A 26,842-nucleotide genomic window follows, 5' to 3' on the forward strand; every position below is an offset into this window, starting at 1 on the left:
TCGTGCCCTCAGCGGCGGCCGCACGCGGCCCGGGGTCGCCGTGAGTACTCGCGAGGCCGGCCTGTGGGGCGGCGGCCACGGGGACGGGGCGGGGCGGCCGGGCCGCGGGAAGGGTGCGGGGCCCGCCCCGCCTCGGCCGGGGTGGGTGAAGTAAGGGGCTTGGACCGGGTGGCTCTGAGGGGCCTCCTAGGCTTGACAGGCTTCGCTCAAGGCCGGGCGGCTGGCGACACCGATCGGGCACAGAGCTTCTTCCCCGGGAGGCAGGTGTTGGGTGTCTTTGGGGTCTCCGGAGGAAAGCGGAGAAGAGGCCTTAGGGCCTGCTCTGGAAGCGCGGATGGCAGCCAGTGTTTTGGGGGCTGACCTCGTCCTCTCTCTGCACCGGGTGTACCGGAGATAGCGCCAGCCTTTGAGAATCTCCCCTCCGTGGGTTCTCCCCCTCACTCTTTGTTCAGTGACTTAGTCTTTCTGAGAAAGGAGCGCTCGGTATAGAGCGGAGTAACCCTCTTTCCCGGGACTACAAAGCTGGGAGTCAAACCGAGAGTTAAACGTTGGGGTCGGAAGCTTTTTTGGCTAGATGAAAAGCTGTCACGCCGAGAAGTGCCGGTGGACCTAGAAAAGGACCTTTGTGATCCAGACTTGAGGTTTATTTACATTTGGCCTTCTCCCATACAAATCCGTAAAGCCTTCTGTGTTAGCTGCTATCATCCAAACTTAACACTGAGCTGAAAAACACCCTTGTTTTGGGTACTCTTCACACAGTGTATACTTGGCCCAGCTTCTCTTGAAAGGTTCCCTCCTTCACCTCATTCAGATAAATCAGATAGGTCTTTCTTGCTTAATTCATTAAACAACTCCTTTAATTAGTTATAACCACATTACAAGAAAATTGGATGTAATTAGGACCTGTCAAATGTGCTTAAGTCCCAATTCCACTATACTGATGCTAAGCCACTTGCTTGGCCTTCCTGCACCTGAGTATTCTAAGTATAACATGAAAGCATTGAGATAGATCATCTTTTAGGCTTGCTCCTCTTTCAGATGTCTGTGAGTCTGTGAATTTCATGACCCACCACTACCCATTTCCCACTCTTTTTAAACCCATTCTCTACCTCCAGAGGAATGAGCTTTGAGAGTAGAGGATGGGGGTCCCTTTCACTGAAACAGCCTGGTTTGGAGAAGATGGTAGTCTCTGAATTGTTTCTTCCCTGGACAAGAAAAATTCCCTCTGAATTGCCTTTTTCTCCTTGTGATAACAGCAGAAACCAAGCAGCAACAGCCCTTGGAGAGAGGCTAAGTTTTTCTTGACTTCTACGGTGACAAAGACCTTGAGAAAGTTGGTACTTCTGGCCTACGCTGCCAACGTCCTACCACCCAGCCCAAGACAGCCCAAGCTGGACGTTAGTGCCTCCCTCTTTATTCCTCATCCTGATCAGCACCTGACTGTTTATTTTCAAATCTCACAAACCCAGCTCAGCCCTCAGATCTTCATAATTTTGGTTCTCAGCTGCTCTGGAAGGTGAATGGAGTCTTGCTTTTTAAAATCATTTTTGTGTGATTTTGTCTATGTGTAGACACATTAAGGTTCTTGTATGTATCTCCCTTTTGGTTCAGGTATTTAGCAGACAGTTCATTCATTTATTAATTCAATAAGTATGAGTTGAAGGAAAACATAGTAAAGAGTCAAAGCCTCTGCCACCACAGAGCTTATATTCTGGTGGAAGATAAATAAAACAAACATTTTGTATGTGAGAGCGTGATGCTGTGGGAAACTATAAAGCAGATAAGGGGGATAGAGAGTGCTAGTGTGTGTGTGTTGAGGTTCTGCTGTTCTATAGAGGATGGTCAAGATGACCTTTGAGCAGAAATCTGAAAGTAAGGAGCAAGCCATATGGATATCTGAAAAGCATTCCAAGAAGAGGCAACAGCAGGGACAAAGGTGGGAATATACTTGTGGCGGGAATATACTTGCTATATTTGAAGAACAGCAAGGAGGCAGTTGTGGAGTTTCAGGGATAATTTTCCTGTTCACATTTAGAGTTGACTTTTTAGGGCCACTGAAAAAGTCCAAGAGTACCTATGATTTTTTTTAACTTGCTAGGAAATTTTCCAGCTATACACAAGAGTACAAGGAACTCTCATGAACCCATCACTCAGATTGATCATTAATATTTGCTGTATTTATTTCATCCCCCCCACACACACACCCTACTCCCCTTTTGGGGCTGCAGTAGTATTTACAAGTAAATCTCAGATATCAGGCCATTTCATCTCTAAGAACTTCAATTGAAATTTCCCTTTGCATATTGTTTTTGATGAGTCAGGCACTGCTATCAGCTCGAGGACAGCTATGGTGTTTGCCCTGGCTTTGTGCCATATGTCCCCATCCTAGGTCAGTTACCAGGCTTAAGTTAGTATCTGGGGAACAGACCACAGGCCCCTGGAGCACACAAGGATTTAGAACAGTGGTTCTCAAATTTTATCGTGCATCAGCATAACTTGGAGGGCTTGTTAAAACACAGATTACTGGACCCCAGCTCTGGAGTTTCTAGTTCAGTAGGTCTTAGTAGGGGTCTGAGAGTTTACATTTTAAATAAGTTCCCAGGTGATGCTGATGTTGCAGATCCATAGACCCCACTCTGATCTATAAACCGAAGGTTCAGTAGAGCCGTATTAGAGACCAAGAACACCTCTGTTCAAGGTCGGAGTGGCTGAGACAGATATGTGCAGAACCAGAAAGGCCTAGATAGTGGTTCTTAATTTTGTGTTAGGAATTAGTGTTTTTCTATTTATTAGGATCAGTATTGCATTTTTATTTGGGGAGTAGGTTCCAAGATTAGTCCAGGGTGTTATTTTGGCCGTGACAACTCAGACCATGTCTACCAGGAGATGTTCAGTGTTGTTGAGGACTTTTTAAGTTAGCTATAGTTGTCATATAAAGGCCTTTAATGATACTGATATTTAAAAAGACATGATGATTCAATTTGAGTAAATAACTAGGAGTAAAGATTCCCAAAAAAATCTGATTCTGACGAGGGTTGGTACTGTGAAGAATGTTCCTAAATGAACTGACTAGACAGAGTAGCATATCATTTGGTCCTGCCACCCTCACTTTTGGCTTAAGGTCTGATACAGCATTATAATCTAGAGCAGGGACTTGCCTTAGTCCCAACTCTTGAGCTCAAATGGAACAGTAATGTCTTATGTTTGTATAGTGCTTTCATGGTTCATTATCTTTAAAGAACTATGTGTACAAGTGTGTGTACATGCATGCAAGTATGTCTCTATGTGCAAGTGTCTGTAATATGTCTAATAAAAGTGAATCCATAAACATGTGTGCCTTTGTAAATGCCATCTAGCTGTTAAGTGGTGATGAAACCAATTGTTGTCTACTTTCCACAGGACAGTGACTTGTTACCACCACCACAGCAGATCTCCAGTCAGCCCCTGACATCACCCCCTCCCTTGTCTCCCTCTGTGACCTCCTAAATGCCCATCCCGTTGGCCTGGGTTCAGCTGGTGGTATGGAGGGGTGCTGCCTAGCACTGACCTGGGAGTGTGTGTGACCCACTGACCCAATGGTGAGAACTGACTGCCCACCTCTCCAACTGATCATCCAGGGGATAGATGGGACAAAGTGCAAAACCTTTCCCTGGTATTTTCCCTCCCACCCTTTTGAAAGGTAGAGTGGGTATCTGAAGTTAAAGGAAAAAGGGGCATGGAGACTGTATTACTTGGGGTGTGTACAAGTAGATTTTCTTGGGAAGGAAGGAGAGAGTTAAATAAGGGTTACGAAGGGAGTGATAAATCAAGAGAGCTTGGTTATGTGTGGTGGCTGCTTTGCAGTAATCCTAGAAGAGGCCAGCTTGCACTAGGATCTAGATATGCTTAGGAATCAACATTGATGTTGAAGCCTGCATCCCTCCCCCACTGGCTACCAGAGCCTTAGTCATCATACTTAACACTCAAGAAGGCCAAAATTCCCTATTTTCTTCTATCCCTCACAAGTCAGAGGTAGGCCATGGATATAACCAGATCCAGGAAGAGACAGGTGTTCCCAAAGGGTGAGGTGAAGGGAGTAAAGGGAATAGGGCCTCAGTTTTTCTGTCCCAAGGGACCTCCCATTCTTTGTGGGAATCTGTTCCCTATCACCCCACTCCGTTCCATGGGATGATAGGGATCCAACAAGGGTTGTATCCTTATTTCTCATCACTAGGACATCAAAGGCCAGTTCTGGAATGATGATGATTCGGAGGGAGATAATGAATCAGAGGAATTTCTCTATGGAGTTCAGGTGAGATTACAGCCCCTAAAACCCATATTGGATAGTCTAAATGTGTGCTTCTCTGAATACAACAAGTAGTGAGAAATTCTGGAGCAGAGGTAAGATGAGGATACAATACAATGTTGGTGTGGTCTGAGCTTTGTCTTATCAGAGCTGATCTCATATCCTTGCTCTTGCCTGGGACTCATACCTTTCCCAGACTAAACATCCTTTGTATGTGGAAGCTACCCATGTGTTCTTGGTCAGAATAATCAGTTTTTGACTCTTCCTTCGCTAGCTAGTGGGTGTCATTTCATTCATTAGGGTCAGTTTTTTAAAAGATTATCCTGCCAGTGATTGCTTTATACTCTCAGTACCCAGGGCACAATCCTGAGGGGGAATGTTGGACTCTTCACACAGAACCATCTGAGTTAAATTCTGTGTTCTTCAGCCTGTCCTGCGTTCTCATAGAAGGGATACCTAAGTATCCCTGGTCAGGGTCAGAGGAAAGCCGCAGACTTAAGGCTGTGTACTTCTCGAGCAAGGCCTACATTTGGTCTACTGAAAGTTCTTAGAGTGGACATGGTGGGAGACTTGTGTGCCAATGGTGGGTGGCTAGGGCCACCATCAAGAGCCCCTTCACAGAAGCAGGCTTTTACTTATATGTACTGCTGCCATTTGATTTTCTTGTTCCTGGTGTTTGTTCATGTTCTTTTTATTTTGCATCTCTCTTTCCCCTCCCCCCAAACCTCCTCACTGTTTTGCTGCTGACTCAGGGGAGCTGTGCAGCTGACCTGTATCGACACCCACAGCTTGATGCAGACATCGAAGCCGTGAAGGAGATCTACAGTGAGAACTCTGTGTCCATCAGGTGGGACTCCACTTTAGGAGCAAGCCACTTCTTTCTGAGCTGTAGAAGGCTAGAGGTTTTTTCTTTTTATGGTATGATAGGGGGTCTGTGGACATGGATAAATTATGAGCTCAGTAATAGATAGTGGGAATTGCTCAGAATACTTAAGCTTGGCTGACAGCAGTGATGAAGGAAGTATAGCCATTTTTCTTAGAAGTTTCCTCTTATCTGAGAATGCCTTTAGGCTGATAGTTTGACCTTTGAGGTCAGAAGGGCTTCTGGAGAAAGGCTGTAGCTAAGTCTAGATACAGAGCTACCTTCCACTCTTCCCTCTCCCCTGGCCCCATGCTCAGTTCTCCCTCCACCTCAGTCTCTGTTCCCTTCTTTCTCCCTTAATGAGTCTCCCCTGTATCTCTGTAGAGAATATGGAACTATCGATGACGTGGACATTGACCTCCACATCAACATCAGCTTCCTCGATGTAAGTGGTGCTAGTACCCGCCAACAACATGTCTAGCTGGACTTGTGGATTTTGTCATGTAGGCCAGGAGTCTTGTTCCTGAGTGCTGTATTTGGAGCACATATTCTTCATCCCTGTCTTACCTAGACCATCAGCAGACAGTGGTGTGTACTGTCATGTGCATGTGTGTGTCGTATAGGGAAAACTTCCAAGTCCGTTCCTCTCTGTTGCTAAACTAGAACCTGTTTCCCTTACTCTTTTAGGAGGAAGTCTCTACAGCCTGGAAAGTCCTCCGAACAGAACCTATTGTGTTGAGGCTGCGATTTTCTCTCTCCCAGTACCTTGATGGACCAGGTAAGGCAGTGACTTTTGGCAAGTAGGTGCTTTGAGTGTGGTCTAATCCAAAGTCCTAAGTTAACTAAGCCAGAGAAAAGGTAGGAATAAGGCCCTTGGGTGTAATTTTCAGGCCATTGGTAGGGGCTTTTCGGTTTTCTGTCATTGGTGTCTTCATTTCCCATCACCTGATAGCCATCCCCTAAAGCCTTCTTGGTTAATGAAGTTGTTTTCTCTGGTCCCCAGATATTATTTATTCTTTCAATTCCCCTCAACTTCTTCGCAGAAGTGAAGTGATTTGTAGAATCTGAGGAAGCTTGACCACTGAACTGGGGCCTTGGACTCCCACAAAAATAGAGACATGTACATACTTAGGAGCTTTTCCTTCTCTTGCAGAACCATCAATTGAGGTTTTCCAGCCATCGAATAAGGAAGGGTTTGGGCTGGGTCTTCAGTTGAAAAAGTAAGAACCTTAATCTTTCTGGTTATGGACATATGAGGGGAAGAGATGAACATATGAATGGACAGGCAGACCTTTGGATGGAATGTTTCTTCCCACAAATATCTTTCTGAGATGTGCCCAAGAAAGACTAAGTTAATTTGGAAAACCAAATTTATGATTAGGTGGGAGATCCCCTGGTTCTGGGTTGTCTGGCCTTGAGACTTCCTAGAGATGAGGTGGGTTCGTCAGTACTTACCATTTAAAGATAAGTACAACCCTAGAATTAGGATCATGCTTTTCACATTTTCTCTGTGGTTTTCTCAGAGTGGGGCTCTAGATGCTCAGTTTTAGTTTATGGAATGTGTTGAGCATCTTGCTAATGTTTGGTATACAAAGAAATAAATGAATGATAGATTCTACCCTCAGTGAAGAGAGTCCAGTGGATACATGTTCTAATACAAGTGAACATGTAAGGTTTAGAAAGAATATAGAGGAAGGGGTGACTCAGTCTGGTGGTGGGTGGAGGGCTATGAGTGAATGAAAGGGAGATGATTCATGTTTTTAAGGATGGGTAAGAGTTTCCCATGCAGACAGACACTGAGAGTGAATAACATTTGCAAGGACACAGTCAGGTGAAGCAGCCTGTGTGTAGGAAGCTCAAGTAGTTAAATATTGCTAGTAAAATACAGGGGGAGAGTGGTGGGAATTGAAGCCAGAGAAGTAGGGAGGGGTCCAAATCAGAGAAGATCTTGGGCTTTTATCTTGTAGGCAGCAGGAGCATTGAAGGGTTTTAAGCAAAGAAAGGACGTGGTCAGATTTCGTTTTAGAGAAATGATTCTGGTAGCTCTGTGTAAAATAGGCAGGAGGGGGTGAGACAAGAGACCAGAACTAGTTTAGTAGGAGCCTTTTATAAAATTCCAGACATGGGATGATGAGGGCCTGAGCCAATGTGTTAATGTAGGTGAGAATAGAGATGAAAGATGGACCAGAGAGATTTGTGGAATATAAAATCAAGAAGACTTGAAGACTGATTTGGATATGTCGTATGTGGTCATAAGAACCAAGGAATAGTGGAATATTACTCTTAGGTTTCCAGCCTAGATGTCTGGGTAAATTGTAATACCACCAATTTAAATAGGAATATAAGAAGAGGAGCAGGTTTATGGGATAAGGATAGATAATTAGTTCCATTTTAAACATGTTGTTTAAAGATAACCTTGCTGGGGAGGGAGCGGAGGACACCTGGGTGGCTCAGTCAATCAAATATCCAACTCTTGGTCTTGGCTCAGGTCTAGATCTCAGGGTCATGAGTTTAAGCCCTGTGTTGGGCTCCATGCTGGCGATGGAGCCTACTTTAAAAGAAAAAAAAAAGTGATGGTAACCTTGGGTTATTCACGTGGAGGTACTCAGTACATAGTTAGATATGTAACAGAAGTTAGGATTGAAATATATTCAGTGAATGGGTGGAGATTACATCCGGTGTAGAGTATGAGATTGCTAAGGGAAGACATGATAAAATGAAAAGAAAATAGGATCAAGGGCAAAACACCCTTTGACATCCAGACAAAATACCTAAGAAAGCCAGCAGGGTGGGCAGAGAAAGAACATTGAAGATAGGTCAGAGAAGGTGGAGAAGAATAGGAAGCGAATGTTGTCACAGAACGCAAGGGAGAGAGTTTGTGCAGGGAGGGCAAGATGCCAGAGATATAAGTAAGAGGAGAACTTAAAAGAGTTTTTGTTGGATTTAGCGTTAAGGTAAGAGCAATCATAGTGGAGGGGCGAAGGTAGAAACTAGACTACAGTTGAGTTGAGAAGTGAGTAGAAACAATAAGTGCGGACTGAGATACTTGGATGAGGATAGGAGGGGAAGAGGGAGAGGTGGCCAGACTGAGGTGCAGAAACGTGAAACTTTTTTTGACTTTGGGAAAGGAACTGACAGGAAAGGGGGATGATTGATGGAACAAGATTGCTAAAGAGGCAAGAAGGGGCTGAAATCTAGAGAACAAATAGAGGAATTAATAGAAGGGTCACCTTGTCTTCAGAGAATGGAGGAATCAAGGTAGAGTGGAAATGGAAATAGATTTTGTAGTAGGGTTGGAAAATTAAGGGAGCTGGTAACTGATGGCTTCAGTTTTCTTTGTTAAGAAGGAAGAGGTTATTGGGTGTAGGTGAAGTTAAAAGCTTAGAGAAGGCGGTAAGGATTTAAAATGATAACTTACAGTAATGCCAGAGAGGACTGATCAAAGACAAATGAAAGGATTGACAGGATTAGCTGAGGGCCCAGCTCAAGTTGGAAGCCATAAGTTTGGGGATATAATTTTTTGCCTAACAATGTCAGTACCCCTAATGTCCCTACTCCTTTTCTTCACTGTTTACAAAGTAGAGGGTGGTACTCAATTCCAGCCCACTACTTCTGTTCCACTGTCAGTATAGTCATTCTTGGCAATAAATTCCCAGGTTTAAGACCGTTGAAGGCTCACCTTTGAAATCTTCCATTAAGGGCAAATCATCTCAGAATTGTTCTGGTCCATTAGACCAGGTAATGGGAGTAGATATTTGCCCCCTAAGATAAAGAGGTACTTTAGGACAGTACATTTCCATGTGCTAAGGTCATTATCAGGGTGTCTTCAGACATACATTTTCCCACCAAAATTAGCTTTATAGCCCCTGGGTCTGAATTTTAGATTAATTGCTTTTCATAGTTCTATTTCTTGACCTACTCCCCTGCCTGAGTTTTCGTAAGCCTGTTCTCTTTGATTCCTTAGGATCCTGGGTATGTTCACTTCCCAACAATGGAAACATCTCAGCAACGATTTCTTGAAGACCCAGCAGGAAAAGAGGCACAGTTGGTTCAAGGCAAGCGGTACCATCAAGAAGTTCCGAGCTGGCCTCAGTATCTTCTCACCCATCCCCAAGTAAGTGCTCCCCAGGAGCAGATCATCTCTAATGATTGTGGTCTTGTCTGAGCTCCCACCTCTCTTTCTTGATTACCTAAACTTATCTATTTTGCCCTCTCCCAAGGTCCTCTAAATTCTGCACCTTTAACTATTAACACCACCCACACAGTCCTGTCCCCTAGGTGTCTTTATCCTTGTACTTCTGACACCAGTATTCATACCTTGTTCTTTATGTAAAACACAATACCTAGCTCATGGTATGTATTTGAAGAATTGTATGCTAATATTTTCCATCTTCTCTCTTTGAACTTCATCCATTACTCCCTCTCCTAAGAAGGCAAAGTCTGAGAATAGGCATCAACTCCTTGTTCTCATGAAAGGGTGCACTGATTTATTATCTAGGTTTTAGAAATAAATATTGTCTCATTCTTTGCCCCCAGGCCTACATTTTGTCCCCCTGGGGTCTCTGACTTTCCCAAAAGCTAATATAAACCCAGATTTGTAGCTTCCCAGGCAGTATTATTGACAGACAGAGATTGGGCTCTTTGGGTTGCAACTACTTCTGGCTTAGTACAGTATTTAGCAGTTTATCATATGTATATAAATACCACACACACACTGAGTAAATGAAACAGGCATCCCGTCCAAGGGATCATTCCGTACCTGGCCTAGATGCCATAGAGATTGACTGAGACTTTGCCTCTGCTTGTTCTCCATGTTCCAATCTGAAGAACACACAAGTAATGACATAAAAATCAATCCAGGTTTGTGATCTACTTGTTTGAAAAGTGTTTAAGATCCAATGGAACTTTACTCAGGTAGAAGTTCTTCTCTGGCTTAAGTCACTTCACCCATCCTGGCCTAGGACCTGCTTATCTCCAGTGTTCTTCTAGGGCTCATTCTGAATCCCCAGTTTCATCACCTCTCTTTGTTCTCTCTCCAGGTCTCCCAGTTTCCCTATCATACAGGACTCCATGCTGAAAGGCAAACTGGGTGTACCAGAGCTTCGAGTTGGACGCCTCATGAACCGTTCCATCTCATGCACCATGAAGAACCCCAAAGTGGAGGTGTTTGGCTACCCTCCCAGCCCCCAGGCAGGTCTCCTGTGCCCCCAGCACGTGGGCCTCCCTCCCCCAGCACGGACCTCTCCTTTGGTACATGGGCTGGGGAGGGTTTGACTTGGGTGTCAGGAGGGTGGGCATGGAAATGTGGGAGTATAGCTTCCAAAAATGAGATGGGAGTATGGTTTTTCAGGTGCCCTAAATCAGACTTGGGCATGTACCATGAATGGGTAGAATGGAGCACATTTTTTAATGGCTGAAAACCTATCTAAACTTTCTGGCAAACTTCTCTGATAGCAGGCCATGAAGCAGGGAGTCTGAGCTTGGGCATCCTAAGATGTCATGTATGATTTTATTAGGTTGTGGTTAGGACTTGGTCATCATCTTCTGTATTAACGTGTCCATCTGCCTTGAAGAAGGTTAAGGACAGGTGAGCCTTTTTCAGAAACCTTTGGCAAAAATGTCTAAGGGTCTTCTCTCCAGCTTTGGAATTATTTAGGCTAATTGGAGCTAGGGCGTAACTACTTCAGGAGAATCCTAGGTGATGAGTGTGAGGTCTCTCTAGGCACCAGGTTCATAGGAGGCTGATGATGTCTATCTTTCTACTCTCATCAGGTCAGTGGTCACTGCAAGAACATCCCCACTCTGGAATTTGGATTCCTTGTCCAGGTAATTGAGTTCAAAGCTTCTTTCCTAAGCCTTCCCCCTGTTGTCTGACGCATCTGATCTTACATCTCCCAGCTCCTCAGTCAGTTAACAAATGTATCCTGAGTTGCTCTGCTCCCAGACCTGTACTAAGCATTGTGTGGATAGGAGAAAAGAAGGCATAGTTCCCATCCTCAAGAAGCTTATAGCATTACTGGGAAGACACTAACAGATCATGTCTGATCAAGTGCCAAACGATGCAGTGCAAATTTTAAGTGCATAGGTGTCAAGATGCGAGAGGGATTGACATGATTTCCTTATGATCCCCAACATTCTCACGCAAGTGGTCTTCAGTTTTCCCTATACCTCTTTCATTGCTCAGCTAGTACTGCGTCATTTCTTTTCATATCTCTTTATTCCCTGGACATGCTTTTTTTTCACTTTTGCATCTCTGTTATCTTTGTTCACATCATTCCCTCCAGTGGCCTTCCTCCCCATATCTGCCTGTTATAGTCAAGGCTCAATGCTACCTGTGCCATAAAATTCTTCTTCATTACTCCAACTATTTTAGGTGGGAGTGATCTCTTCTCTCATTGAACTCTTAAGATGCTTTCTGTTTTGTATGGCACCTGTGTGTCACGTCATATGCTGTTCTGAGTTGTAATTAATTTGTATACATGCCACATCTCCCTTGTTGGTGTTGAAGGTCTGAGAAAACAATCCTTTATGTTACTGGATAGTCAAGGAGACCATTCGCCGATACTGGGTGCATAGTGGGCATTCAGGACATCTGAGTTAATAAAAGCTGTTCCATGTCCCTTTACCAGCCCAAAAGTATATGAAATGGGAAAAACTTGATTTATGCAAAACCTGGTACCTGGTAAAAAGAGTCATGTTAAGACAGAGTGTGGTTTTATTTCATTATTGTTGTTCTTTAGGTTTTGTTTTTGTTTTTAAGTAAGCTCTACACCCAGTGTGGGGCTTGAGCTCATAACCCCGAGATCAAAAGTTGTGTGGTCCACTGAGTGAGCCAGCCAGGTGCCCCTAGACAGAGCGTTTTTAAAAAAGTCTTTAGTAATGAGCCCTGGGGGTTATGTACAGCTGATGAATCACTAAATTCTACCCCTGAAACTAATAATACACTATATGTGAACTTAAAAAAATTCTTTAGGGTATTGCCAAATAGCTCTGGATTTGTGCTGTCTTCCCAGAAATTGTTTCTGGGCTTTTGACCAGTGAACAGGCTGATTGTTCTGGGTAATTGAAATGGCTTCTCAGGCCCCCTACCATGTAATCATGGACTGAATATTCACCTGTCTCAGAGGGATAATCTGTAATTACTACAACTAAGGTTAATAGTTTGGTTAGTACCTGTTAATGTTTATAAAATACTTTCATGAAAATTATCTCATTAATCTCCATTCCTCTGTGGGGTGAATAATACCCACTTTATAAATGAAGAAACCAAGGCTCAGGTTAACTGATTTGCCCAAAGTTCTATATGTTATTAAGTAGTGGGGGGGGGGGTCTTTTGCCATGGCTGGTCCTGTGTTTACTATATATAGTTGTAGCTCTAGAGTTGGGCCATCAGTTTAACTAAGCGCAGGGCCCAAGAATAGATTCTGCCTTAGGCACAAGTCTGGCACAAGGCACAAGGCTCAAATAATTTCCCATATCTGTGCCTGTTCTTCCAAAAGACTTGGTACGATCTCTTCTCTCCCCAGATCATGAAGTATGCAGAGCAGAGGATTCCAACGTTGAATGAGTACTGTGTGGTGTGTGATGAGCAGCATGTCTTCCAGAATGGGTCCATGCTCAAGGTATAGGCCCTAATCTGTGACCCTCTTCCTTGGACCCTTAGCCAAGGCTGCTTCTCTCCTCATCTCTCCTTCCTTCCTTTCTTCCTGGGTCTATGGTAAAGGTAGAATTCTGTCCATATTCCCTGAGACTCTAGAAATAATTGTTTTTCTCAGAAAACAAATCTCAGCAGTCCTGTTTGGAAAGATGAGGATATATGAATATTTTTTGAAGCTATAACCCCCACCCAACATTTAAAAATAGGGATCAGGTATTGATCAAGATGATTGCATGTGATGCTGTTCTCAAGGACTCCCAAGTCTAGGTGGGTGGACAGATATTGCACTATAAGTATGAAGAGGAAATATGAGCAATGTTGTGGAAACTCACAAGAGAGAGCATCTAACTACCTAGGGAAGTCATGGAAGGCTTCATAGAAGAGACAGCATTAACTCTCAAACTTATATATAAGGTGTTTTAATTAAGGCTATTTTATAGTTTTCTCATGACATAGAGGGCCCCAAATTCCTACCTCATTCTAGAGTTGTTTGAGGTCAGATTTGTCCTTCTGTCTATAACACCTTCTTACTGCACGCCCTGTGCCACTACTGTCTGTTTACTATGTCCATTCAGCCAGCCGTCTGTACTCGTGAGCTGTGTGTTTTCTCCTTCTATACGCTGGGAGTCATGTCCGGAGCTGCAGAGGAGGTCGCCACTGGAGCAGAGGTATGGGAGAGGGAAAAGCTGCTGGGGAACTGGGATCAAGAAAGGACAGGCAACCTAGCAGTTTCACTCCTTGCAATTTAACCTCCAGAAATGCTTACGTATGTAAGGATGTTCACGATACTCTTGTTTGTAATAGTGGAGAAAAAACCACATGGATACAATTCCATCTGTGGGGTTCTGCTAAAGAAACCATGGTATGTCCTTCCAGTGGAAATGCTGTACAGGTATTACTTATGGGTAGAACATTATATATAAAAAAGAAAATACAACAGTATGTGTAGTACAGTTCGTTCTTTTTCAGTCGTCTATATAATAAAATAACTATTTCCATAGTAAGGATAATCTGAAAGGATAGACAGCAGACTTAACAGTAGTACCTGTGATGTATGAGATTTTTTGGGGGCAGGGGATAATTTTTATCTTTTCTTTAGTCACTTTTTAATTAACTGTTACTTGAGTTTTTATAAACAGCCTGTATTTTCTAATGAAGAAACCATAAGCATGTTTGCTTTTAAAAAGAAAGAGAGAAGTTCTGAGAGCCTCCGAAAGGCTGGATACTGTGTGACTCCCAGCTCTAAAGGAGATCCTTTAGCTTCTGCCCTCTTTGTCTCTTTTCCCCTAAGGTGGTGGATCTGCTGGTGGCCATGTGTAGGGCAGCTTTGGAGTCCCCTAGAAAGAGCATCATCTTTGAGCCTTATCCCTCTGTGGTGGACCCCACTGATCCCAAGACTCTGGCCTTTAACCCCAAGGTATCGTTGCTTGGGAAGAAAGTCAGGGCTAAGGAATAGAAATGGTAAGAGGTAGTCGGAGTCTTTGGGCATCATTCTAGTGTATCTGGCAGCTTGGAATGCAGGACAGAAGGAATGGAACACTTGGTTCTTGGGAACTCTTAAACCTAAGCTTTAGCTATTTTAGTGAATAAATAACAGTTTGTTAGAAGGAGGAGAGAAGAATTAACCCTGTTGGGGTTTGCTAATGAAGAATATTGACTTTGGAGCCAGACAGACCTGGATTCCATTTGAGGTTCTACTATTCCCTAGCTGAATGGTGTAAGAAAAGTTGCTTAACCTTTGTGAATCTTGATTTCCTTATCTATAAAAAAGGGATAATACCTACCTTGTGGATTGTTATAAAATGAGAGATAATATATGTAGAGTACTGTATTAGGGTTCTCCAGAGAAACAGAACCGATAGGAGCTAATATGTAGAAAGAGATTTATTAGAAGGAAGTGGCTTATGCAGTTATGAAGGCTGAGAGGTCCCAGGATCTGCATTTAGCAAGCTGGAGACCCAGGAGAGCCAGTGGTATAAATTCCAATCCAAAAGCTGGCAGTCTTTTTGGAAAAAGAACAGATTTTTCAATTCCAGTCCAAAGGTAGGAAAAGACCAGTGAGTGTCCCTAGCTTCAGCAGACAGGAAGGAAGAGTTCCTTGGCCTTTTTGCTCTCCTCAGACCTTCAACTGATTGTGCGAGGCCCACCAAAATGAGGGCAGGCAATCTGCTTTACTCAGTCTGCTGATTCAGAGGTTAATCTCATCTAGAAACACCCTCACAGACACACCAAGAGTAACATGTGACAAAATGTTCAGGCACTCCATGACCCAATCAGATCAACTCAACTCAGTTAACCATTGATGAAATTAACTATCACAAGTACCTAGCAGAGTGCCTCACTATTACCCTTCTTGCTATATATCAGGCACTATATAGGTTCTTTACATATGTTATTTAGTCCTCAGAACATCTCTTTGAGTGTAGCGGGAATTTTTATCTTCATTTACATACAGGGATACTGAGGTTCTAAGAGGTTAAGTAACTCCCCCTATCACTTCTAGCTGGTAAAAGAGAACTAGCATGTGATTCTAGAATTGTCTGACATTAAATCTGTATTCTTTCCATGACTTGCTATACTGTTTCCCTGGGGCCTAGAGTTCTTTTGTACACTGGCCCTCCTTTTCATCATATCTTACTCTCCTCCACTTTTCTTCATCTGGGTCTTCTCTTCCCATTGATTCCCCACAGAAGAAGAATTATGAGCGACTTCAGAAAGCTCTGGATAGTGTGATGTCCATCCGGGAGATGACCCAGGTATTCTGCCCTCTGCCTGTCCTGCTTAAGTGCCCTGTTGTGCTTGGAATCCTTGGGAGTGGAGTGAAGATTTAGAAATGCTACTCAGATTCCTCACTGTATTTTCTTTAGTTTTCCCTCTTCAGCCTTCCCAATCCTTGTTCTCTGTTACTCCTTTTTCTCACTCCTGATGTCTCTCTCAACCTTTACCTTTGCTGCCAGTTCCTTCACAAGTTGTTCATATTTAATGTGTTCCCCATAATTCTTAGGGGATTAGAGAAGTGAGGGAAAGACTTCTGCCCAGGGTGGGGAGGGTGAGGAGGGGGCTTGGACGTAAGGAACTAGCCCCAGGGGCCTACATCTTCTGTCCTTCTAGGGGTGGGGCAGCAACATGGAGCAGTGACCATCCTTTGACTCAAGGCTGCCCCTCACCAGACTTCCCCACCCCTCGTCTGCAATCTCTGCATGAATAGACATTCATTTGTACTCACATTTACAGGTGGGCCTCTTCTCAGCAAATCCTATATATCACAGTTCAGAGTAACACATAAGATATACCTAGGAGGGATGATTTGTCAGAAGGACTCTGCCTTATGTAAAGTTTTACCACAGGATTCCTTAGCCTGATCTTTCTGGGACATTGATTTTATTTATTTTTGATTTAAAGTCAACTTTTTAGGGTTGTAGGAATTGCATAAAATGAGGGAGACCCACCTGCATGTTGTTTTGTAAGCATTTTCAGTCATTTTCATATTTATTTATGAGTCTTCCCAATCTGACTGGGCTCCTTGAGGGTGGGAACCCCATCTCCTCTTGCCTTTGTGTGGCCTTCGGTGCCGCCTTCCTTGCCCTGGGCCCTGATGGTCAGTCTGTCATAAGTGGGAGGGCTCCCACCTCTCCTGGGAGATAACTTTATGGCCTTTGTCTTGCAGGGCTCATATCTAGAAATCAAGAAGCAGATGGACAAGCTGGATCCCTTGGCCCATCCTCTCTTGCAGTGGTAAGTAGGATGGATAGAATGGGACATCCTTCGGGGGATTGTAAGGGGGGGCGTGAGGGTGTATGGTATTAGACATGGAACCTACACCTTCTTTTAGAGGCAGTTTTAGCAACCCCCCCCCCGCCGAGGTTATAGATGTTCTGGCTGCTTTTTCTTGGGATTTTATTGATATCCTTGCTTTGCAGAGAACTCAGACCCTACCAAGAACTCACAAATTCTGACACCATGTTTCGGGTTCTCTTTAGGTGTGGCTTCCCAATAGGTTTTTAAGTATTCTCTGCATGTAAGCATTAGCACTGTTTCAGCCAAGTTTTCTGTGCATCCAGAGAGGTCTGTCTCCCTCTTGTACTCCCTTTCCCTGTCTCAAGTCCGTCCCTGTTGATGTACACTGTCCAGAGCCTTGAGGCACTATTATTATTCCCTTCGAACAAAGATTCTGAGCATTCTCCACTGCATTTCACCTCCTGCCCTCCTTCCCTGATCTTGATTTCTGTTGTTTTCCTGACACAGCTTTCCCCTCTTTTCCTAGTCAGCTTTTGACATCTGTACTTTCTCAATCAACATGCTCCCTCATAGCATGAGGAGTGACCAGGCATGGGCTATCCAGGATGGCATCACAAGTAAATGGGTGAAGCCTAAAGAACCACACTGTATCCACTACATGAGATAACATTGCCTTGTTGAGCCCTCACTGTTTTATGCCTTTGTTCTCTCCTGCACTCTGAGTTCAGCCTACACATAGCCCAGTCTGTCCTTGAATCCTCAGGAAGATTGTCGTAGTTTCTTCTGTTCTTTCTCCAGGCCAAACAGTAACTTTCTTTCCATTCCTCCCCATCCTTGAGAGCCCTGAAGGCTTCCTCTGAACTCACATGGGATGGTTCTTGAGCCCTAGTTTTATGTGGCTAAATCCCAAGTACAAGTTGTCACCTTGCTAATACAGATCCCTGCTTTCTGTTTTTTTTTCTTCTTCTTTTTTTTTTTGTAGCTGATCTTATGTACTCTTCCTTTTGTGTTATCCTTCTCTCTTCCTAGGTGTAGCAGTCTCCCTTCCACCCCTCTCTTTCTTTCATCCATCATTTACTCACTAACTAGCTGATCTCTGGTCAGTAGCTTCCCTTTTATGTTTTTCTACATGAGCGTTACCACCCATGGGAATACCCAGGTAGTGATCTGAACCTTTCACACAATGCAAACAGCCCTGGAATCCTTGCTTGTTCTCCCAGGGGTTCAGCAAGGCTGCTGCTTTGTTCTGGGTGGTCTAGCCACACACTTATTCTTTCCATTCCTTTTTTTTTTCTTATGTTTTATGCTAGGATCATCTCTAGCAACAGGTCACACATTGTCAAACTACCTCTCAGCAGGGTAAGTGACCATTCTCCTTCTAAACTCTTTAAATTTCTGGTGAGGGGCAGGGAGGGGCTCCAAACCAGCTACCACATTGGTCCTAGACTTGCCTCATTGGCTCTGTCCATCAACAATAGTCTTTGGACCTAAGCATATTCTCTTTATTTGGGGTCAGTGCAAGCCTGATTTGCTCCCTATCCCCAACCCTTCCTTCCCTGATCTCCATTTCTTCTTTGTTTTCCTGATCCGACCCCCACCCTGGGCAGCAGCTGAAGTTCATGCACACCTCACACCAGTTCCTCCTGCTGAGCAGCCCTCCTGCCAAGGAGGCTCGGTTCCGGACCGCCAAGAAGCTCTATGGCAGCACCTTTGCCTTCCAGTGAGGAGGGTGGGGACTGGGGGTGGGGGTTGGGGGGGACAACAAATAATTTAGGGGGATGGGAGGGCAACTTCGCTTGAGGTATATGAGTGTGTGTTACCTATATCCATCAACTGATCAGTCAGATATTTATTATTATTGTGGTAGATGATGTAGAAGGTAAAAAGATGTATATGGTATGGTCTTTATTCTCAAGCTACTTATATTGTAGTTGAGGAGAAATGACATTTACATATAAGATGTGGTTGAAGAGAACAGATTGAAGGAGATAGATTTGAAAGCCGTTTTGAAGGAAATCAGCGATTTATGCCCAATTGTGGGAGGGGAGAGAGAGATTAAGAAGGGAGTAGTAGTACCCTTTTCTTAAAATAGATGTCAAGTCAGGACTGGCAACCATATTTGGAATCAGTGAAAGTTTGTTGAGTGTGAGATGAATCTGTTTAACTTGAAATATCAGGAAAATAGGCAAATGAAAATACAGAATCAGCATTTGGGGATTTAGGATGGGACTAGCTGAAGCACAGAAAAAAGGATGGGACTGGAAATTAAGATGGAGGGTTCTCCACACACACATATCTTGCATGCCTGTGACTGTGTCCATGTGCATGTCCATCACTAGGTGTCTCTGTGTCTATCATCATGTCCTGTGTGGGTGAGGATGGGTGGGAGTGGCAGTCTTGGAAGTGCTTCTGGGAACCTCCTACTGTGAGGAGACCTGTATTCTACCCTGCCTTACAGTGGGTCCCACATTGAGAACTGGCATTCGATCCTGCGCAATGGGCTGGTCAATGCATCCTACACCAAACTGCAGGTGAGGCTGTGCCCCTTTCCCTTTCTCTCCACCCCACCCCCCGCCCCACTCAGGTATGGGGAAGGCTGCTCTAGAGTACTCAGCTGTTTTTGCCTCAGCATCCTCAAATCTAGCCTGTTGTGGGGCTTCCCTAGGAAAGAGGTTGGAGTTGTTGTAGAATGAATGTGGCTGTTGTATAATTGACCCCAGGCTGTGTTTTTGGGTGGTTTTGGGCATGGGATTGTAGCAATAGGCACAAATATGAATTGCTGACTGCAGCCACTGTGATGAATTAACCTGTTAGACAGAGCTTTTTAATTTATGTGACTGTTCATTCAGAGAATTGACATTAAAGACTTATTTCTTTGCCCTGTGAGACTCCAAGGAATGGTTATTGTCCCTCCTCTTGGCTACCTGTTGTATAGTTCCTTTTTTGGAATCTGCACATGTACCAAGGCCTGGGGACAGGAGTATGGATTCTGAGGGACTGACTCAGTGGCTCTGCCACTCCTCAATTTCCAAGACATCAGTATCTAGTAGGGCAGAGGGGTTAACCTGCATCCACTTTTCAGCCAATCAGCTTTTTAAGAGTAGGTTCCTAGCATTATCTGAATGAGTGAGAAAGATAATTGGAGGGACAGAGGGCTGGATAAGCCTTGCGGCTGCCTAATATACAGCCACGGGAGGGCCCAGGCTCATATTGCTCATCCTGGTGTTTCCCTGCAAGCTGCATGGAGCAGCCTATGGCAAAGGCATCTACCTGAGCCCCATCTCCAGTATTTCCTTTGGATACTCAGGTAAGAAATACTCTCTGGCCACCTTGACTCTATTTACGTCGCATTCATTTTGTAAATACATAATCTATGCTGTCTCCTCGTTCGTCACGGATACTTGGTCTGTGTCAGCTCTTTCCCCAGCCATAGATACATAGTCTGTCTCTCTACCTCCTCTTATTAAAAATTTATATTCTTTACAAGGCGAGGCCAGTTGTCTCCCTTTCTCTTAGGTAGTCCTCTTCTCCATAGGGATGGTTTTATTCATTGTAGAGGCTTGGTTCTGAGATTAAGTTAGGGAATAACTGGGAGATTGAAAGAAATGAAGCTTTTCGTAGGCCACATTTTTAGTGTTAGCAGTAGCCTGTGGTTATTATGGATGGTGTATATGCCCACGTGCATGTGAGTTTATATATGAATACACTTGAAGGCTTGAGTATCTTCCATAGGCTTACATGTTTGGAGACATTGTTCTCCCTGTCAACTACCTTTTAAAATTTAAACTGTCTATATAATATTATAATAGTTACATTGAATGGAAGAGAAAGCCTTTTATTCCAAAAGTAAGGCATGACTGAAGCCCATATTCAAGTCAGGAGATAAGTCCTGCTTTGTTCTGTTCAGAAAACGAATCTGACTTGAAGCTCTCTCAGTGTTCCAGGTTTATGTCTTAGTTCCTTTTCAGTTTTCTTTTGTTCTTGTTCTGTATAGTCTCTGTATAAAGGATAACCACCATATATTGCACGTCTGCCATATAAGGGGACAGTATGAGATTCTTTATAGATTATTATTTAGTATTCTGCAGTAATTATAACTGTTATAAGGATAAGAAAACTTAGATCCAGAATCATAGAACTTAAAAGAGTCTCTAAATTTTAAACTACTCTAACAACAACAAAAAACAAACCAAAAAACGTACTGAGCCCAGATAGTTTTATAAGTGAGTCTTTTTTTTTTTTTGAAGATTTTATTTTATTTTTTTTACAGAGATAGAGACAGCCAGCGATATAGGGAACACAAGCAGGGGGAGTGGGAGAGGAAGAAGCAGGCTCATAGTGGAGGAGCCTGATGTGGGGCTCGATCCCATAACGCCAGGATCACGCCCTGAGCCGAAGGCAGATGCTTAACCGCTGTGCCACCCAGGCGCCCCTATAAGTGAGTCTTAAACCAAACTTTAACCAAACCAAACCAATTATTAGTCTTATATAAAATTACTCTGAGAATGGAAAAAAATTATAAATCATAAAAAATCAGTAAATTTGAAACTAAAAACTTGTGTTCATCAGAAGACATCTTAAAAAAGTGAAAAGCTACAAACCAGAAGACATTTAGCAACACATTTAACTACAAAAGATTAGTAATAAAAAAGTATTTTTAAAATACTTAAAAATCGGGGCACTTGGGTGGTTCACTTGGTCAAGCATCTGCCTTCAGCTCAGATCATGATCCTAGGGTCCTGAGATCGAGCCTCGTATCGGGCTCCCTGCTCAGCATGGAGTCTGCTTTCCCTCTGCCTCTCCCTCCTGCTCGTGCTTGCTCTCTCTGTCTCTGTCACTCTCAAGTAAATAAAATATTTTTAAAAAATAAAATAAAATGCTTAAAAATCAGTAAGAAAAAGACAACCCAACAGAAAAATATGCAAATGATATGAACAGGTATTTCACTGAAGAGATGACCAAAAAATATGAAAAGCTGCTTAACCGCTATTAATCAAGGAAATAAAATAAAGACCAAAAAGACTGTTTAGCACCTGTGTGGATTGGCAAAAATTAAGAAATCTGGTAATACCTCTAATGGTTCTAGAAGTTGTAGATCAGCAGGATCTCTTTTATTGTTTATGGGAATATAAATTGGTACAACCACTTTGGAAAACAATTTTGTGTTAAATTTCATAGAGCTAAAAAATTTTATCGCAGCGACCCAGCATTTTCATTCCTGCATACATACACCCAAGGGTGTACATACATCAAAGCAATACCATTTGTAACAGCAAATCTTGGGAACAACCCAGATGCTCATTATCAGATTATCAGGAGGATGGATAAATACATTTTAGTATATTCTTAGAGTGGATTATTACTTAGCAATGAAAATGGATAAACAGTGGCTCTCAACCATGTGGCAAAATTTTACTAATTAGTTGAATTTAAAAAAGGCAAGCTCAGGGGCACTTGGGTGGCTCAGTTGGTTAAGCCTTCAACTCTTGGTTTCAGCTCAGGTCATGATCTCAGGGTTGTGAGATCAAGCCCCATGTCAGACTCTGCACTCACCGTGGAGTCTGCTTGTCTCTCTCCCTCTGCTCCTCCCCCGCCACCCCCACACACGCTCTCAAATAAAATCTTAAAAAGGAAAAAAAAAAGCAAGCCCAGAAGACTACTGGATGATGTCTTTTTTATATTGTTCAAAAGCAAATAAAATTAAACATTAGGTGCGTGTGTGTGTACGTATGATAAAGCTAAGAAATTTCAGGACAGTGGTTACCTCCCAATGAGCGGCAGATAGTTAGATATGTCACTAGTGATGTCATAGTTCTTAGATTTAGTTTGTAGGTTGGGTCTATAGGTATAATAGATAATAGATAAATGATAGTGTGTCATAAACCAAACCTGATGATGAATCCACACAGGGTAAGTGCCCAATAAATATTTATTGAATGTGTGAATGAATCTTACTCTGTGTGCCTGGGGTGCAAAGTAGGGGTTGTGTTGGGAGTAGTCTTTTTGGCTTCTTTGTCCAGGTTTCTCAGTTTTTATCTTTGTCCAAGCCTGAGCTTCCCTCATTAAGCTCTTATTTTCTGAGTTAGTGAGATTCTCCTGGTTTTTGGTGCCTAGAAAATTCTTGCTTCCTGTGTGTTCTCTCCCTATTCTCTCCCTCTTTCCCCTCTCACTGGCTTCTGTTTACTGCTAAGTACCTGAATCCCTGTAGTTATCATATGGAGCCAGGAATCTCTGTTGACTCTTTTATCTTTCCTCATTACTTTCCTGATTACATAAAAACATCATTATGACACCATCCTTTTCCCTCTTGCAAATGTCCATTGATTATGGATACAAAATGGAGCGGGATTTTACTCTTATAGATCTCTCATCCAGTCCTTTATTACTTTATAGTTAGGAAGGCTCTTACAGAGAAGTTAAATGACTTTCCTTGGGGTTCACAGCTGTGAGTAGCAGATCCAGGATTGGAATCTAGGCCTCCTAACTTGTAGGCCAGTTTTCTTATCACTATATTGGATTGACTGGGTAGGCTTTACTTGAATGAGTCTTTGAGGGCCCACAAATATGTGAGTCTCCATAATATGAGATGTGTATAAATGTCCAGTTTATTATAGTTACTCTAGCATTAAGCCAACTCTATTCTTAAATGTTTCCATCTACCCTATTCTGCTCTGGTTTTTCTCTGTTCTTCCTCAGGGTATCCTTAGTTTTGTGGCATTCGGTACCCTCTGGGAGCCGGTATAAATAGAGAATATCTATTTGGCTAGTGGAGCCTCCATTCCAATGACTTGGCCATTGTGTGTAGGTTATAATGAGGGCCAATGAGGAAGGAGATGGTAAACATCTGTTTGTTTAGTTCTGTTTAGAGACTTCTGATATGCGTATACTCTGGACACAAAGCATCCAGGGATTATTCTAGCCACCGTGTTCTCAGGTTCTGGTCTTGGTAAACTGACAGAAGATCATTGGGTCAATATGGACAGGACAGTGCGCAACAGGAATGGGATGGGACAGGATTTGGATTGTATCATAAGGGCCATCTCTGAGACCAGCCATAGAAATCAGATTGTTCTTTCATATCCTTGGGTAGAATTTGAGTGGGAATTTCACTCAGAATCTTGCACTGAAATACCCCGGATGAGAAGGTCATGACGTTTGGATTCAGAGCTAAACCTAGTTAAGGCTAATGGAGAAGTGGAAATAGAGGGGTAGTAAGTGTCCTGTAGGAGAAAGAAATTAACAGTTTAAGTCTTGCCCTCAGTTTTGTTCAGGCCATAAATCTGTCCTGGGACTTCAGTGTAAGTGCATGATGAATTGACAGCCTGAGCAGTGAAGAATGTCCATCCGGTCATCGCCAGTCATGCACCATGGCTATCACAAAACCAAGAATTGAAGCAGAGTGGGAGTAGTAATAGAAAGTTCCAGGGTGGAGTGGTGAGATAGGGACCCTGCTTATGGCCTGTTATGATAGCATCATTTCCCATCTTCATCTCTCTCCCTCTCTGACAGAAGGGGACACACACACACACACACACACACTACTGTGATAAGGCTGGGCCTATGAGAAAGCTTAGTACGAAGACTGAAGTCCTAGTCACAAGCCAAAAACAGTTGAGAATAGGGGCACATAAGCAGTGTTTTGTATCTAAATAAGAAAAATCTAGAATGAGTCTAAAAATGTTACAAATAGGGCTATTCACTGGGAGATAAGGACGGTGGAAGATTTATGAATTTAAGTAGGGGGGAAACTGGAGGGAATTGGCACCACTTCCTCAAGTCTGGGAAGACTTGAGGAAGGAAGCAGGATTCTTAAGGTTGTTGCCATTGTGGTTACTTGTGGAAAATTATTCATCACTTACCTGCTATGCTTTCTGCCTTTTCTCTTAAGTGACTCTGGTCGTAGTTTTCTATGTAACTTTGAGACTAGAGCAGATCTGACTTGCTCTGCTTGCTTCCTCTTCACTCATTTTACTCAACCTGGCATTGATCCAAAGTGTTGATACCACTTACCTGGGCCCCTCATTACTGGCTCATTTCATGCGTTCCTCCCTGTCTTAGGGCCTTTTAGTGATTCTCTGACGCTTTCAGGATAAACTCCAGTTGCCTTAACGTGGTCTGTAAGGCCCACCTGTTCTGATCCTAGCTTAAAGCTTCCACATCGTCTTTTGTCACTCCCCTTCCGCTGATTATGCTCCATAAAAACTAAGGCACATTGCTTTCTTCTTCCAGGCCGTCCGTGTCCTGTTGCCTCTGTCAGAACACTTTCCTCCTCTTCATTTAACTAATTCTTCCTAGCTGTCACTGGGAAGCCTTCTTCAAACCCCTAGCGCAGGCTAGTTCCCCTCCTCTTGCAGCTCACACATTGTTCTAGAGTCACCCCATCACACCTCTTACCATACTGTGTTGTAATTACTTGTTCTTTGCTTCTGGTCTCCATCAGACTAAATTGTGTCAGGGCAGATACCTTGTTTGTTTTATTCACTACATGTCTAGCTCAGTGCCTGGCACATAGTATGCACGGTAGTAAACATTTGATTGAGGAATGGGTGAGTGAACTGGATTTGTTTTTCTGTGACAGGAATGGGAAAAGGACAGCACAGGATGCCCTCCAAGGATGAGCTGGTCCAGAGATATAACAGGATGAATACCATCCCCCAGGTATTATTGGTTGGCACTGCTCTAGTAAGGCAGAACCCCTCCCCTGGGGTAAGTTCAGGCTACAGAGATGGATGGGGAAGCAGATGGTGGGGGAGGTGGGTAGTTTACAGATCTTTTAAGGAATCAGATATATTCTAAGGTGAACACACTTCCAGAGTCATATGTGGCCTTAGTCATAAGTATGAATGCAGAGACTGAGTTTAAATGCAGTGACATGAAAATGTAAAGATGGAAGCTATGGACTCATCCAGACTGATTATGGGAAAGCAAATTTGGGGAGATGGTGGCTGGGGAGTCCCAGATATCCCTGATCTGCACTGCTAGCCGATAGTAGCTAACCGTCTTGTCTGGGGAAAGCTGTAACAGTCCACCTGGCTCTGCTCTCCTTCTCTTCCAGACCCGATCCATTCAGTCGAGGTTCCTGCAGAGTCGGAATCTAAACTGTATAGCACTTTGTGAAGGTAGGTAGCTCACCCAGTCCCTGTTTTTCTGTGTCCCCAACCTTACGATTCAGCCAAGGGTGGTGTTGACACATCATGTCTTCCCTCCCCTCCCTGGACTGTGTGACTTAAGCATCATGTCTATAACTTCTGGCCCCCTTCTTCCCAGTGATTACATCTAAGGACCTCCAGAAGCATGGGAACATCTGGGTGTGCCCTGTGTCTGACCATGTCTGCACACGGTTCTTCTTTGTGTAAGTCTAGGAGGGTACCTTGGGGCTCACTCTGAGGAATGAGGGTGGGGGTGTGATGGTGTGACTACTGGGAAAGTCTGTTTCCGTCATCCAAGACTTGGCTCTGGCTACCTGAGTGGAGCTGATACTGGGACTTTCCCTGTGGAAGATGGGGTTGGGTGTAGGTCAAGGTCTGTTTAAAGGAAACCAGATAAGCGGAATCTTTTCCACCCAGAAGAGTAGCAAGAAAGGGTTCTGACTTCTGGGATGGGATGGCCACACCTCCAAATATAGTTCCACTGGTTGACATTATTCTGGTATTGTTCTCCCTCTTATGCTCACACTTGCCCTATCTTTGGCAGATATGAGGATGGTCAGGTGGGCGATGCCAACATTAATACTCAGGACCCCAAGATACAGAAGGAAATCATGCGTGTGATCGGAACTCAGGTTTACACAAACTGAGGGGGCCCCAGCCCTCGTACCACCCCTGTTCCCCCAGGATCCATCTGCCCTCATACAAGGGCTCAGGAGCAGCATGCGAGGCTGCCCTGAGGAATCAAGGGGCCATTACCAAGGGGCAGGAAAAGGATAGAAGAGGCGGCCTTCATGGTGGAGACTGACCCAGGAACCACTCCACATTTGGATGGCCCAGACTGACTCCCTACTCCTGATTTTCCCAGTTGACTTCACCCTGTTTGTAAATAAAACAATAAAATGGAAGGTGCTGTGGACTGGATATGATCACTGTGGTCTGACTAGCCTTGGCCCAGCACCTGCCCCAAGCCCCCAGATGGGGTGTTGGGTGGGGAGACTGGAATATCCTCAGGGTTGGAACTAATTATGTTGGGTGGAGTCAAAGCTGAGTCCATCTAGGGTAGTGTCCTACAGATCTGGCAGCATGTTTTCAGTGGACTGGATAAAGAAGGGAAACTTATCAGTTGTGCAGATGACACAAACTCAGAAGGA

General features: G+C 43.7%; 1 protein-coding gene across 8 annotated transcripts; it reads left to right on the forward strand.

Annotated features, from left to right (window-relative positions):
- PARP6 (poly(ADP-ribose) polymerase family member 6) lies at positions 1–26,605 on the forward strand. 8 transcript variants are annotated; one of them, XM_034660712.1, is made up of 24 exons: positions 1–40; positions 1,257–1,516; positions 3,400–3,578; positions 4,214–4,291; positions 5,038–5,132; positions 5,532–5,592; positions 5,835–5,925; positions 6,301–6,367; positions 9,112–9,261; positions 10,187–10,397; positions 10,920–10,973; positions 12,674–12,769; positions 13,380–13,472; positions 14,096–14,221; positions 15,495–15,560; positions 16,472–16,539; positions 17,853–17,901; positions 18,150–18,262; positions 19,001–19,073; positions 19,780–19,849; positions 25,121–25,200; positions 25,598–25,661; positions 25,810–25,894; positions 26,236–26,605. In XM_034660712.1, exons 3-24 carry the CDS (start codon positions 3,576–3,578, stop codon positions 26,336–26,338), a joined length of 1,896 nt encoding a protein of 631 aa, XP_034516603.1. In that variant the 5' UTR covers positions 1–40; positions 1,257–1,516; positions 3,400–3,575; the 3' UTR covers positions 26,339–26,605. The 8 variants fall into 8 exon arrangements, 7 of the variants coding, with proteins under 7 accessions (XP_034516603.1, XP_034516606.1, XP_034516607.1 ...); XM_034660715.1 differs by having other exon boundaries at positions 18,153–18,262; XM_034660716.1 differs by having other exon boundaries at positions 10,187–10,337.
- Positions 26,606–26,842: the final 237 nt, after the last annotated feature.

Source organism: Ailuropoda melanoleuca, chromosome 5 (genome assembly GCF_002007445.2).
Source record: "Ailuropoda melanoleuca isolate Jingjing chromosome 5, ASM200744v2, whole genome shotgun sequence".
NCBI lineage: Eukaryota > Metazoa > Chordata > Mammalia > Carnivora > Ursidae > Ailuropoda > Ailuropoda melanoleuca.

Excerpts from the sequence above, each read along its gene's own strand:
- PARP6 (XM_034660712.1), top strand. Across the intron at positions 10,974-12,673 it reads AATTTGGATTCCTTGTCCAG|ATCATGAAGTATGCAGAGCA; the intron begins GTAATTGAGTTC and ends TTCTCTCCCCAG. Across the intron at positions 16,540-17,852 it reads GCCCATCCTCTCTTGCAGTG|GATCATCTCTAGCAACAGGT; the intron begins GTAAGTAGGATG and ends GTTTTATGCTAG.